This window comes from Rhipicephalus sanguineus, chromosome 7 (genome assembly GCF_013339695.2).
Source record: "Rhipicephalus sanguineus isolate Rsan-2018 chromosome 7, BIME_Rsan_1.4, whole genome shotgun sequence".
Taxonomy (NCBI): domain Eukaryota; kingdom Metazoa; phylum Arthropoda; class Arachnida; order Ixodida; family Ixodidae; genus Rhipicephalus; species Rhipicephalus sanguineus.
In genome coordinates, this window is record NC_051182.1 from 125442733 (window position 1) to 125458068 (window position 15336).

At 43.3% G+C, this 15336-nt stretch overlaps 1 protein-coding gene across 2 annotated transcripts in view; it reads left to right on the forward strand.

The window, feature by feature from the left end:
* LOC119399837 (ubiquitin carboxyl-terminal hydrolase 43) overlaps positions 1 to 15104 on the forward strand; it is a 66217-nt gene extending 51113 nt beyond the window's left edge. Inside the window, exons 11-13 of one of the 2 annotated variants that reach the window (XM_037666697.2) lie at positions 945 to 1608; positions 3227 to 3280; positions 5071 to 5203. In XM_037666697.2, coding sequence (XP_037522625.1) covers positions 945 to 1608; positions 3227 to 3271 — 709 coding nt within the window. In that variant the 3' untranslated portion in view covers positions 3272 to 3280; positions 5071 to 5203. Of the gene's footprint in view, positions 1 to 944; positions 1609 to 3226; positions 3281 to 5070 lie in introns of both variants that reach the window. The other variant, XM_037666696.2, reaches the window with a different exon arrangement.
* Positions 15105 to 15336: the final 232 nt, after the last annotated feature.

Genomic DNA, 15336 nt, shown 5'->3' on the forward strand with positions numbered 1-15336 from the left:
GTGGATCGCTTGCTCCCACACTTTCCCTCCGGTGGCTCTCACTCCGGCAGCTCAAGGTCATTGTGATGTGATGAACAACCTTGGCAGACATGATGTAGTAGAGCTTTCGCTCTAAAAGCTGTACTTAAACTGAAGTCCTTTAACCCTTTACCCACTGAAGGCGAGCTGAGCTTGTCCGCACGGTTTGTACCGATCCCACCGAAGACGAGCTGGGCTCATCCTTGCTGAAACAGGCATTTGGGAGTACTGCAGTTAAGCTGCCCTGATTCATTTCGCTGCGTTCTCTTTGGCAGGAACAGGTGGCGCAGTAAAAAATTAAAAACACGCTCAAAGCATGCATTTTGGTTGAGAAAGGACTTGATTCTGGTAACCAGAATTAGAAAATGGCGTCTTCCTCTGTGCACAAGCGGCATGTGTACACCGGCAGCAGCTCTGTTCACAAAAAGAGAAGTAGAAAGAATGCTTGTTTGCTGAAGTTTTGTGGAAAGAAGAAAAATTTCAGTTTTCCTGCGAGTGTGGCAGCAACTGCACAAAGCAGCACATTTTCTGTAAATCATCAGATTCTGACGACGACCGTGTCTCGATGTATCAGCAGTGGTCGCCGATAGATGTAAAAAACCCTCACTGGCATGCCCAAGTTTTTTTTTTCACAGGCTAGCTAGTCCGTGCGCTTTATTCTAATTTCAGAGACACTTTATGCATCGAAGACTGGAGAGGTTATGGCAGTTTCCTAAGTGCAGTGCAGTGAAGCCAATGCTCTGCATATTTTCAAAAACATATTTTGCTTGTATTTTGCAAATGAAAAAACCATTGAATAGTTTTTTAACTGTTTCCAGACACATAGAATGAAATAGGCAAACAAAAAAATCTGTTTTTGTATCATTTCAGGCCGAAAAACTCAGTATGGAAAAGGGTAATATTTGCTTTCACGTTTTCCCCGACAGACCCAGCCCCGTCGAGAGTTGTTCTCTGACGCCATCATCCGGGCGGGCCTTGGACTTCCCGACCGAAAAGCTGAACCGCATCAGCCCTCCGCCGAAGGTGTCGCCAACGAAGAGCTCGCCAACGAGGACAACAACCCGCGGCAGCGGCTTTCGGCCGCGCCCCACTTACCTCAGCACGTCCCCAACAAAGGGGTCACCAAAGAAGTCCGGCATCAGCCGGAGTTCAGCGTCGGAAACGTCCACTCTACGAGCGACCTCTCCCACAACGATGACGACGAAGCCTTGGTCCGGCTGCAACACCGTGCCGGCAAAGTCGGCTTCGGATGTGGACGCATCGAGAACCGGGAGGGTCGCGCTACTGGCCGCAAAGTTCTCGCAGCCTGCTGGTGCGGGCGCGCCTTCGTCCAAGTGGCCGTGCAAGTTTCCGGAGGTCGATGACCTGGAGCACACGTTGCCCAGTCGTGGCAGCCGGGGCACCTGCTCGCCCATGGATGGCGACGACTCCTTCGTGCCCGTCAACGGCGCAGTCTATCAGAACCAGACACTGAACCGCGTGTCTGTACCGCTGTCACCGGAGACGCTGAACCGCCGAGTCCTGTCCCCGCGCATGACGCGGTCGTCGAGGCCCGTTCGGAACCTCAACAACAGCTTCGACTATGAACAGGTGAGTGCGAGGTTTTGAATTGTTTGATGGCTTGGTCACTTGACCTCCTTGAAGTTTAGTTTTTTTTTTTTTGCCTTAGAGGCCCAGTAAATGGGCTCCGACTTTATTTTTACATCTACCAAACAAGCTCACCAGTTTGTGCAAAAGACTGCGGCGATCACGTTTCGTGAATATTGCAGTGCTGCACGCCCTGCAGACTCTCCACTTTGAAAAACGATTCCCATACCCTTGTGCAACTCCTGTGCAGTCCTCTTCACCCATGAAGGGATTTAAATCTTTCGCATGCGCAACTTAATCTAGCACCAGTTTCGTCATTTGGTCCTCTGCACTACGAAACAGTGCCTTTGCCTTTTGGTGATGCGGTTTGTACTGTGAAGTTGTCGCCCATGTCACGTGTTTGTTTAACTTGCTCGTGCTTAGCGCCCTTCGCACCGCGCTTCCTCATCGCGGGGCTCTGGCAGGAGTGACATGTAGAGGAAGCCCTGCTCGGTCATTGGCTGCGCACCGTTGATGTAATGGCTGATGCTGTGTAATGGCTGACATGCAGCAACGGGCTAAGCCTACCCTTCTTCGCGGCAGGGAAGGGTGGGAAGGCAGAGCAGAAATCGAAACCAGCCGAAGTGGGTTGTTTTATACCCTGTAGCTTCCTTGTTACAGCACTTATTTGCAAAATTCTTGCGGCAGCATGTTCACACCATACAAGTACGCAGTTATTGCTTAACGAATTGTGGACCGCGGGTTTGTACTTGCTCTTTAATGGCACCTGAGCTAAGCGGCTGCTTTTAAATATCTTCCAAGTTGTCTTTGAATGTTTGAAAGCTCACTCAACTGAAAGGAACTGTTGCACTGACTCCATGGTCATCCAAAGAATTCATAACCTGGCGGCAAGCACGTGCGAGCTGCTTTCACCAATTAAAGATTTACGGACATAACATGTGCACATGCTTACGCTTGCAGCGTGAGATTTTCTGTGCATTTGATTATCCAATGTGCAGTTAAGTTGGACATACTAAAAAAAAAGAGACAGGGCGTGCAAACACGGACACAAGAAAGAAGTCAGGACACCACAAACGCCCTGACTTCTTTCTTGTGTCCGTGTTTGCACACCCTGTCTCTTTTTTTGGAATGAATACGTACCAACCAGCTCAGCTCTCTGTTATTCTAAGTTGGACATGTTTTCTACTTCAACAAAATCAGAATTATTTAGGTTCTACGCTACTAGTAATGAAAAGGGCAGTTCATGTTTCAAGAACTAGTATTATGAACGCATTCAAAGTTCTATTGCATTCCATTTTCTTCTGCCATTGTTTAATTTGTATTTCATTTATTCTCAAAGTTACTAATTGCATACCCCTACAAATGAATGTGCATGCCTGTCAAGAATAAACATACTAAATGCAAAAGGAAGTTTCTGCTGTATGTGAAGTTGAACCATGTCATTGCGACTTAATATGCATTGGCATTTAATTATGGTGTCACCCATAACTGGCAAGATAAGTTAAAACTGATTTTCGTAATAATGCTAAGGGTTGGTTACCTCGTGAATGTAGGTACTAGTTGCAATTTTCACTTCTAATCGTCTCCCTTTCTCTCTCATTGCAATTTCATTCACTTTTAGGTCATTCAGAGCTCCAATGACTTGAACAACAGCGTGTGGCTTTGAGGTATCGAGGTAATTAGATTCAACTTCATTAAAAGAGTACTAACGAGATATGTAGACAGATTCTTGAGAAAGTGCTTTCGTAACACCGAGTTGGCTAGAATGGCAGCTTAACAATTTCACTGGCAGCACTCACAGTTAACACACAGTAGGCATTTAATAAGCCAGAAAAGTGACGAGAAGAAAAGACTTATAATCGACACTTACGCACCAGGTGTTGCATAATTACGATACTCATCGTCATAATTATTCTCAGCCTATTTCATGCCCACTGCAAGATGGCCTTTCATAATGATCTCCAATTAACCCCTATCCTTTTGCAGCATTGGGTCGCATTTCCTCAGTGCTACTGTGCTCTTTCAGCAGAAACTTTTATTCGATAAAAATTTCCACTGACTGGAATTTTACTGGTAAATAAAACTTCCTGTCGACAATTCAGTAATGAATGTCAATGATAGCATTAGTTCCCTTCAAAGCCGCTGGAATTCTATTGTCGCTACTTCAGCACGCCGCTTTTCTTCCTGTTTAGTTGTTTCATGCATGCATCTTTGGCACAATTGGTAAGTGTACACCGATACTGCACCGAGGCGCTTTGGATGAAAACTTGCCACAGCACTGTCTTCTTAAAGGGACACTAAAGAGAAACAATGAATTGGTTTAGGTCGATAAATTGTGCTCTGAGAACTCTAATGTTGTTAATTTCGCCACCAGGAGGTTTATTAACAGAAGAGAAAATCAAGTTCGAAATTTCATTCTTAAATTTCGCGCCGAAATCTCCTCACGTGACATCACGGATTTCAAAGTGTATTTATCGTATTTTGGCGCCATTGGCTCATCAAAATTATCCCAAACTTGGTATGTTAGGTTATGGCCCCTTCAGAGAACAATATACTTCATTTTTACCGACTATTAACTACGTAGTCCCTAGTAGACGCCGTCAAAACGTATGACGTCACGTCGAATGGTGCGGAAACATCAAGGTGGCGTCACCACCCACATTTTGTTTTTGCACGTTTTCTCGCTTACTAAGCATCTGCTCGCAGCAAGCGTGGTGTTTTTGGTATCGTGAAAGAGTACTTTACTAATATGAGAAAAATTGTTTTGCTCTTTAGTGTCCCTTTAATGAGTAGTGCCCAAACGAGGCTGTGTCCGGCTGTGTCCAACTGGCGTCATTGGCTCCTTTGTCTTAAGCATGAAATTTGATAAATGTCCAGCCTTCTTTGCAATGCTATAATCGGTTACAATATAAGAAAAAGATGTAAAACCACTGTGCACATGCCCTTCACCTGTGTAAGACAGTTGTGTTAGCTGGTTTCCGCTCGAACCATTAGTGCTTTTTCTCGGCTAACTTAAATACCACTCAGATTAATAGTTAAAGGTTCGTCGTTACTACCTGAAACATTACATTTGGCAGAGCAGCGATGTCAGAATTCCTGACTAAATTTACCAGGACGTTCAAGCTTCCGACCTAAAACCAATGACACAAAGATGTGTCTATGTGGTGAGGTCAACTTTCAGAAGCACTCGAGAAGTGCATGACATCACTAAATTGAGTAAGTGCTATTGGATGGAGCGTGTGTGCAAATTTTTTTTGAGCGGGACAGTGATGGCTGTGGGCAGTGCTGAGATTTTCTCTGAGGTTGTAACCAAGTATAATTGCAACTGAGGTTCTCCAGTTGTATCTGTAATCCTTGAGGAAGTAACGTGCTAACCCTGGACTAATTGCTTTTTACTTATCGTCTGTTTTAAAAGAATGGTGTCTCTGTCGGCTGGCTTAAACTCAAAAGATGGTTGTCTTACAGGACGTCGTTGGGCGGGAGAGCAAGGCAACTTCCACGGCTGAAGACGTTGGAACGCCCACCGCACTTAAGGAAGCATTCTGGACAATCACATCTGTCTGACCAGCTGCACATGAAGCGGTCACTACGCAGTCACGCAACACATTTAGGTCAAACGAAAATCTGCCACAACAAGCGCCACAAACCATTGCATTGCTTCACGGCAGTTGTATCTATTGAAAGCGCTTGACTTGCACACTGGTCTGCAACGTTAAAAGATCATGTGCAACGGCACAATGGTCATTGCATGAGAAGCGAGCCGACAGCAATGATAGGTCTGTCAGCTGTAACGACAGGATAGTCACCACAGATGACAGGATGGTCAACCTCGCACATGACGGATGCTGACTGCTACGACAGACTGTCGGCATCGTGTCTATAGTAATTTGAATGCAACAATGCGACGATCACCCTGTTGGAAGCGGACTGTGACTGCAGGACTGTCAGCACTGCACCCGCAGGAAGCCAACTGCAGCAACAAGGCAGCTGGTGCAATGATCGCTCAAGGTGAGGACAATGTGTATGTGCGTGCACAGTTCGGACTCTGGTTGCAGTTGCTCTGCGGTGATGGCAGCTGAAAAAAAACGGTCAGCACTGACTTTCCACACAACGAAAAAAAAAAGCAGGTGGCCACCACTGCACCTTCCAGAAGCAAGTGCGAGTAGTCCACGATGACGACGTCGTTTGTCTAGTCTTGTTTTAGCCCCCCACTTTCCCTTCGTTCCTCCCCCTTCGTTATGATACTGGAACCTGTCGTTTTTCTTTAAACCCCCTTGCCCCCCATGCTTCCCCAGTTTCCATACCCAGAGTGTGTTACATATATATACTTCTGGCCAGTTGTTGCATTTTTTAGTTGCTTGAGAGTTTTTTTATATATATAGTTCGCCATAGACATTTGCACATTTGTGGTATGAGCATAGAGAGATGTGCGACAAGGTTGTGATTGCTTGCTCCGCAGAAATGTGCCCGTTTGTCGTCTCCCCATTTCTTCCCGTGTGCTTCTCCAACACGTTGTTAAAGAGTTTTGTGCTCCATCATCATTATTAAGTTTGGCTTTGTTGTCGTAGCAATAAGGCAGAAAATTAGTTGCTTGGGGCATCTACTAGACGTTTGCTAAGCATCTGCTTGACTTGTGCTGCACGTCTGCTAGGCGTCTGCTTAACGTCTGCTAGGCGTCTGCACGAAGTCGCGTAGTCATGGTTCTTTCGTATTGCACACAGGACAGCTCTTCCATTCATAGCCAGGTCACTGTTTGTACAATAACAAGAAAACCACTCACAAAGAACCAGGGAGTTTCTTAGCCAATGGAGGCCACTGCACAGCTAACATAGGTAACGTTCGACGATGCTGAGTAGCTTTTTTTTATACCAGTCTTTCATAGTCTCTCAGAACTGCAGCAAGTGCAAGGACCAGCATTGCCGTCGTCTTTTTGTACGATCGAAATGTGCGCGGAAGCGCGAGAAGTTTTTGGAGTCGTGTCCATATCATTGCTGCAGATTATGTGCATGGATGTGATAAGGTGACATTCTTGTTTGTTGTGTTGGCAGCATTCTCAATGGACTCTTTTTCAACACTGTCAAATTGGCTTTCTCACATAACCATGTGTTGTTAATATGGCGACACATACTTGTAACTAAATATGGCATCCAAGTGTTAAAACATGTGCATGTTTACGTGTATGTCAGGTAAAAAGTGTGCTGACGGCCTACTTTAAGGCACGAAATGTTGTTGGAAGGCTCTCTTCCTTTTCACACCAAAATATTACAAATTCGTTTGACCGTGGCAGGGTAGCCGTTCCTACTTATACCTTGTGTAAAACATGGCATCCGCTACATTTGTCGGAATCGTAGTTAAAGGACATGTGCATTTGTGGAATGAGACTTTTCCATGCCAAGGAAAATTGCATTTAAATTTATGTCAAAACGATTGTCAGTATAGCACAATTGCTTTTTCTTAGCAAAAACGTTATCCCGCTTTTCTTTAGTTTGGAAAGTTATTTATGTTATGGAAATCACGAATAATCTGCAACGCTTATTGCTGCCTGCAAGAAATGCATAGAAAACCTAGAAACACCAACTTTAAGGCGTGCCCCGTGACATTTCGCTGTGCACAGTGCAATGTCAAATTTCGTGCGTATCAAAATGCTTTGCACTTGAATATTTTTAATGTGGCTAGCATGCATAAAAACATGACATATCTGGTAAACATGTAATGAGTAAGATTCGCCTATACAATGAAGAAGGCTGAGCAGAAATGCAAAGTCAGTGATGATTGCTTGCATTAAGCAAGGAATCAGTGATGAAGTCAATGATAATTGCTTGCATTAAGCAAGGATGGCGTAGAAAGCTATCTTGTGAAGTTATTGAAAAGAGTCTGTTAGTACGTAACTTTAGGGACTGTTTGTTAGCTTGTTAGCTTTTTTTCTTGGAGCCTATATTTTGATATAGCCAAGTATGACTGCGACATCGCTGTTGATAACTTTAGTTGTTGTGGGAATGCAATATGCCTTTTTGCTAGAAACAGAGCAGCTTCATTCTCAAGCATTGGTCTGCATTTTGAAACGGCATAGCATGCTAGAGAGTCGTAAAAACATTGAAATACAGTCTCGATAGTGTATGGGTTTTGTCCGTGATGCATGTTGTGTCATGACCGAGATTGCGACACCTCTGACTGACCGTTTCCAGGTGTTGTGGTAACATAGCAACCAGGCTTCATTACAGGACGGGGCTGGCTCCTATTATGAACAAGCATTCATTGTTTCGTTTACAAAAACGTTCTGCATGGCTGAGGTTGACAAGGCCTCAGAGCTGCCGTTAAATCCATAAATACAATTACCATGAACACTTAATGCTGCATTATAAGCTACTAGGATACTGGCCAACGATATGATCGCAAATTGTTTATTAGCAGCAGAATGTGAAAAGTGTCATGGTGTTGCGTGTTTAGGATGAGCATTATGATTTTATTAGGTTTTTAATTAGCTAAATGTGCTTCATGTGGTCAGATTGAATATAAAAAGCAAAATCTATGCAAATAAATTGACCGGTCACTTAGTTGGCGAACCGTACCGATTTGAACTGTACGGCATATAACAAACTGGGCATGCCTTGCGTTGTAAGCACAACTTGTAGAGTTTTACGCTTATGCCTCAGAGAAGTTGTACAAAGTAAACAGTTAGTTAAGGCAGAGAAAGTGTAAAGGAAATAAATGTCCTTTAATTGAAATGCGAATTTTATAAGGAAAATAAAGAAACTAATGAAGAAACTACATGCCGCAGCTCGGTGCTGAACCTGCATGTGCTGCATTATAGTACATGTGGCGAGATTCTACAGGAGTACAAATTCGTGCAAAATATAGTACTGTGTAAAATAAAGCGTGTAAAATAAAGCATCTTGGTTGAAAGAAATATGGAGCTTGATGAAGTTGGAGAGCAAAAGTAGATTTTTATTGTTAGCCATCTTATTTCGGAGATACAGCCGGACGGCTCTCTCACATTACCTTGTAGTCATGCCATTGTGCTTGCAAACGGTCTGTCAGAGGTAACATGGTAACTCATGGTTGCTGGTAGCTCTGAGTACCAGCTGGTACCTGGAAATGATTGTGTCGTGCGTTCTTAGGCAGCGTTGATATAGTTTCTCATTGCTCACTTTTTTTTGCTTTTGATGATGTACGTACAGTGCTTGCTTGTCAAGTGGCGACCCGTAGCCTTGTTTTACTTCTGGTCTGTATGTTCGTTTGAAATGCTGGCTGTCTGCGTTGGTGTCACTAATCTTTTTAAGAATACGTAATTTCAGCCAAGTCGGGGCAGGAGTCGCGGAAGGCCTCAATGTCACGGCATCGCCGTGGCCGTGACGTTGTGCTGTCTTGAGACAGCACTTTCTCGTTGGTTTCTTCCAAATAGTGACACGTCAAAGGCATTTGCCGATACTCTTAACATAACATTTTTGCAGAGACGGCAGCCATGGAATGCTGTACTGTGACGGTTGCCGTGACAATGACATGACAAAGCCCTTGGCGACTGTGCGAATCAAGCCTAAGCGTGTGCAACCTTCAGGCTAATGCAATAGAAATTGCGATTGTCACGGACACAAATTTGTTGCGAATTTGTCACAGTGATAAAAATTTCTGTGGTGAGATTTTATCGGCGTGAAGACAAAACGGCATGATGTTCAATGTTGTGACGAGCGTGATGTTGTCGTGCTGCTTGTGACGAAAACTAAACGTCCTGGTGCTGGTCAGTTCTACCGCCTAGGCAGGCCATTGTGTAACGAACTGGATGTCCAGTTGCTACGATATGGTCAGTTGTACTGTTGTGACAAAAAATACCTTGTCACTACGAGATATCCAGCTTTTGGCGGAAGTTTGTCGCATTTCAGGACGTTTTCTGCCGTCTTTATTTCAACAGGGTGTGCCTAACAAACCACTTGACATTGGCATTTAAGGCTGAGCTTCACCGCGAGATTCATTCATCGCTATATTACCGCAGCCATTGCCATCGGTTTCGTCGGTCCATCCATTCATCCACTGTTTCGGGGAGCTGTGCGCGTCGTACACTGCCAGAAAGAAATATTTAGCTGTTTATAAATGCAATGGAGATAGTAGCCACTATATACACGCATCTGTTACAAAGTAATGAATGGCACGTAGTAGTCCCGACCTGACTTTTTTAAAACGTCGAGAACTCGGGTGTAGTCACAAGTCGCACTCGCAGCTGGGCTGCTTGTTGGAAACTTATGAAATGACAGACTTTCACTTACTGGCAGATTATTTTTTTGTGTCTCGTCAGCATGCGCAACGAAGCTAGGAATATTAATTTATTTTGCGAACGCGCTTACACACAGTTACATTTGCACCTATTCAGATCGCGTAAAAGACCTCGTTAAACAATATGAGTATTCTGGTCTCATTAGGTGTTAAAGTTTGTAAGTTCACCATTTCTCATGTTTCACAACCGTAGATCTGCAAGTTTGTGAATTTTCTTTTGTCTTTTTTGCACAGACATAAGCAGTGTTATCTTGAAATGTACAGTCTCTGATCGTAAAGTGTTTGCCAAGGAGCACTTTAGTGCAGCTGTAAAACAGAGAGGCTATAGAGACGCCATGCTTATAGCTAACCTCCTTTTGTGCTCGTGGACACGTGATAGTCGTTTGAAAAAGTGTGTTAACCCATTGTGTGAATGTTTAAAAGTGTCTGTTTCTTATAAAGCTTTTCACTGTGTACAATGTTCTTGCTCAGGGGTTGCCTTTGTGAATCAACCTATCCCCGACAACAAATACGAATTGGTGAAGCGGCTCCAAATGAAAATCTTCATAGTTAAAATTGGTAGTTTCTCTGTACCATTTTAATGATGTTGCTTGTAATTCTGTTTGTGTGTCATTAGTTTGTGATCACTCTATTGTACAAAGGGGGGCATGTGACAGTGTGTTACGTTAAATTTGCAGTCAATCTCGGGGGCCACATTCCAACTAATAGCTCTGCTGCTTTAACCACTGGCCTTGTAAGTGCATGCGCCAGTCGCCGTTGTAGTCTTAAGTCGCTTGATTTGTAAGCTGCGTGCAATAATATTCTATAGTGAGTGTATTTACCAGGTCAGATCTGTAACGAAGGTTTTTGTACCGTTACTTCTTAGCGATGTTTGGCTTAAGCAAACTAGCTTCATCTTTAAGAGCAAAGGGCTGTTCTAAGTTTTCTTTTGTCCCTCTAACTTCCTTTTTTTATTTTATTTCGCACTCTTTAAAACGGAAAATATGTTTTTTACGTGCACTTTGATGCCACTTGCTTGTGTGAACACCATAAGCGTTTGATGATGCCCAGAGAAATGGAAGTATTTGCAAATTCAGTTCTAATTGCTGCAGCACTTCATTGAAATGACCTAGCTCTATATTGTTATCATTGTAGTCATTATTCTAGTATTTGCAGCACTTTGGCTATACTCCTTCGCAATTTACTAGCCATAAATTCACAATTAAGGGTTTTAAATGGGCCATTGCATTCACCGACTGTAGATTAACTGGCAGCATTTTCGCGACTATGCCAATGGGGAGGATTTCTGCACCTGGACTTATCTGTGCAGTCATCAAACTTCGGCTGAGCACCTCACCAATTTGTAAGCAATTCGATGCACATCTTTTATTTGTGATATTGTCAAGCATTTTACATATCTGCTCGAGCGGTGCTGAAGTGTGATTGGTTGTGCTCCTTTCAGCTCCTTCTGATTGGTGTATTTGCGAGGGTGCGTTGTTGAAGCTTAAGTGTTACTTGCATCAGTTAGCAGCTACTTTCAGCTAGACGTTGAGGAAAAACATAAAGCGTTGCCACAAACAGGAGAGATTATGTGACGTGAAGTTAACTCGGCACTAACTTTCATCCTCGTTGTGGATCTTACGAGCTTTCGATTACAAAGTCCACATCTCGACGTGTTTCACAGTCTCACTGTGATAACGTTTCCACATGCTAGCCTTTCTTCTTCAGTGGACCAAAGCATCCTGGTGAACATTTGTGCACGTACGTTTGACTGCAGAAAAGTAATACCTTTGCCTAGTATTACTAGACGATAATGTCTTTGCATAGTACATGTTAGGATTCGGAAACCAAACTCGCACCATAGTTAGATCTTCTACAGTTGCTGCTTGCTTGATTACAACTGGTCAGTGAAATGAAAGCACTCAGCAACAATGTATCATTTCTTCTCTGGAACAAGATACTGGCTGGTTACAGACACCGATGAGAAAACGTTTCAAGGGTTGTTTCATGCCATGCCTAGTTAATTTGCATCTTTCATTTCTTTAGTTGATCCTTTAACACATTTGTTACAGGACACTATGAAAGAGTGTGTTATTGCTGCGCTAGTACTGGCTGATGACTAGCGCTGATGTATTCTTCTGGGTCCTGCGTCTTACGAGACTTCTTTTCACATTGCACGTTGCCATGTAGATGGCTTTTTCATGGATAAATCTTCATTATTTTATTTATTTAACATTATTTGCATACACTTTACCTAACATCCTTCTGTACGACTCACTGAACTCATGTCAAAATGGTTTGGTTGGCACGTTTGCGCAGTGCGACCAGAAAAATTTGTGCGAACATTGTTGACTCTTTTTGGTCTTTTTATGTCTTGTCTAACACATCAGAGATCTGGATCCCATGTTGTGTTATCGTGCAGTCCATCTATGTGCTTTTCATCACGACATCAGCAGCAGGTGTTCTTCTGGCTATTCTCATTGTTCTGATGGCTTCTTTATATCTGTATGCCTTAAGCCCTTCTTTTTCTAAGTAGCATTGAAGGTGCAGGGTTTATTAGAAATTGAATATATGTACAGTATATATTATGTATGCATATACGAATTTAAGGCGTGAGAATAGTCTTTGCACTGCAAAATAGCCACAAGAGCTTTATACTAGTGTTAGGTGTTCAGTTCTATGCCTCTAGCAACAGCAGCAGCAATAGTCGAGGCATTGATTGGAGGCAGTGGTCTGTGATAACAAAAATATATGGCAGCAGCACTCTGTATAGCCTGATGCTGCTGTAGTCGAGCTTGTTTCGTTTTTATTTCTTTTTTCTCGCAAATTCTTGTTGCAATCCTTTTGCGCAACCTCAAGGTCGGTGCCCCTGCACAGAGTAAGCTCCTTCACGGTAGTGTCAGGCCACGTGCGCGAGATAAAAGTTGTGTGCAGTGCGAACGTTATGAGTTCAGAGTCACTGATGGCATACATTGGCTCTTATGTGTGCAGTGGGAACATTGTAATTAGTGCGGAGTCTCTTATGGCATACATTGGCTCTTAAAAGTTATGTGCAGTGCTAATGTTGTTATTAGCGCAAGGTCTCTGATCGCATACATTGGCTGTTTACCGAATTATTGCAGTCTCTGCTCCAATCTGAAAGCAATACAAGACTGCATGAAAAATGTTACAAATTGTAGTGCAGAGGGCCAAGACGTAGCCAACTCGTTCTCAAAGTGTCGTAACACCAAGTTCCGGTGCAGTGTTTTCGCATTTGCTTGTGCACTATATGCCTAAGTGAGCAGTAGTACTGCTGATGGCATCTGCCGACAGGGATGTTGAACCAGAAGATGCAATCTTTCATTGCATGCTTTCATTGTAATGATCATTGCACTTCACAAATGTCGGCACGACGTAATCATCACAAAAGTATTTTCTCCAACGTTTCCTTGATGCAAAGAGTTCAGGCAATGCTAGAAATCTAAAGTGTCATCGTTGGTCACAATATGACCAAGGTAGTGCCAGCAGCACCGATGTGTGCGGTGTCTCTCTAATGTAGGAACGTTGTTGTTCATTAAGAAAACACATTGTTAATTGCAAGATGGCACTAGCAGCCTTGCTGCTCAAGAGTAACTGTATATGGTGCCTACGGGAAGCTCATAAAGTAACTCTGGCAAAGGCTTCAGCTATTCTGGGATATGTCTACATTAGCATGTCGCCTGCTAGCGAAAAATTCTCGGGAAGGAACTTTTGCTGTTTTTGGGGAGCCTGATCTTGAGTGTCACCGAGGGTGTATTTTCAGGTCATGCTTGCAGAGTTGTGAATAGGAACAAGATCATTTTGTGGCGAGTGGGACAGCTCGTGTACATATGTAGTATTTTCGTTGCAGTGTTCGGATATTGGGAAGCGTGTTTTGCCTTTCTTTTTCATTTCACGTCGTAGTGTGATGCAGGGCTGCAGATAGTGCGGAGAGTTCACGGTGAAGAATAGTGCCCCGGAGTGATGATGCCTTGCTTTATAACGCAGCTGTACTTGTTTTTTTTTTTTTCGTTTCGGAACGGCTGACTCAGCATAATTTGCTGCGCGCCTTTGTTCTATTCACCTGTAGATTGTATATACAAAGAGGTTCGTTTTATTTGTTATATAGTCTATACATAGATATGCACGTGTTATTTACTTGTTGCATTATTTAACCCACATTTAAAGTATTCTTGTTTCTAGTATGCAAAGTGATGCAACAGGCAGGCCACTAAATAATAGGTAGCTCTATTTTTAGCTTTCATATTTTTTAGCTGTTCTTTTGCTCTTTTGACGACGCAGAACTGGTCGCCGCTGGGAGGTTGCGACGAGCAAACGTTTTTCAGAGCCACAGTCGTGCAAGGTGGAGTGTATTTGTCGTTGGGTTTTTGAGGAGCACGCGGTTGTTTTAGGTGTATGAATGTCGCCATGTTAAGTGTGGCTGTGCCGCGGCAAAATTCTAGTGCAAATCGCGGCTTAATTCGTCCTATGTAGACCCGAATCTGCAGAGCATGCTCGTATGGCTCGGCTCATTGCAAGAACTTTGTATTCATCAGAGCTTAGTTGCATTAACAAAAGCAGCTGACCGATAATAAAAACCCTTATGAATTGTTATGAACTGAAAGCTTCACGATTGCTACATAGACGTGCGCACAGGGATGGGGAAAGGAGAGCCCTCGCCCTTTTACAGCATTCTGTTAGTAGGGGTCGCAGCAGGAAGAGGTCGGCAGGGCCTCTTCCCGCTCGAGACCCTTACGAACAGAACGCAGTGGAATTCTACCCCATCTGATCTTCCCGTATTACATTTTCATTGCAAATCACAAAACGTCTTGTTTTATACTGTTCACCAAAGTTGTATTACTCGGATCCAGGAATTATTTTGTTTGTTCGCATAGCAGGCAAATCGATGCCTTCTAATCTTTGCAGCACTTTGTAGCTTAAGGATATGAAGTCACTCAAGTCCGAGTCATCAAATGCAGTGCTGAATAATCATTCCATTAAAAAAAAAAGCTCACTCGCTATAAAGTGAAATTAAGCACACACGTGAGACACTTGCACCATTCGAACACACTCGTTCATTCAACTGCCGATTGCCTTGGGGGTGTTTTGCTATTGAGAACGCGTTTCAGAGAACACGCGGTATTGGTCTGTATTGAAATGTGTGTGCTATTGTGCGCGCGTATGTGTGTAAAAAGCATAGTTTCCGCTAGTGATCACTGATGAGTGAAATTGTACTGAAGTGTTTTCGTTTTTTTTTTCTTGTGACTCGCTACTGTGAAAAAAAAATCGAGGTGTTTTGTATTTCACGTGTGTGGCCTTCGATGTTGTGATTGACGATCGATTGTTTCATTTGGTTTAGAAACTTCCGTGCAGCTCGAGACTAATTAGTTAGAATGAAACTTTCTTTCTGCTTGAGGGTCAATAAAAAAAAACGCATCTCTGAAGCTTTTTCCTGTCTTCTTGTCGTTTCTCTGTGTGCGCTTGTGTGTG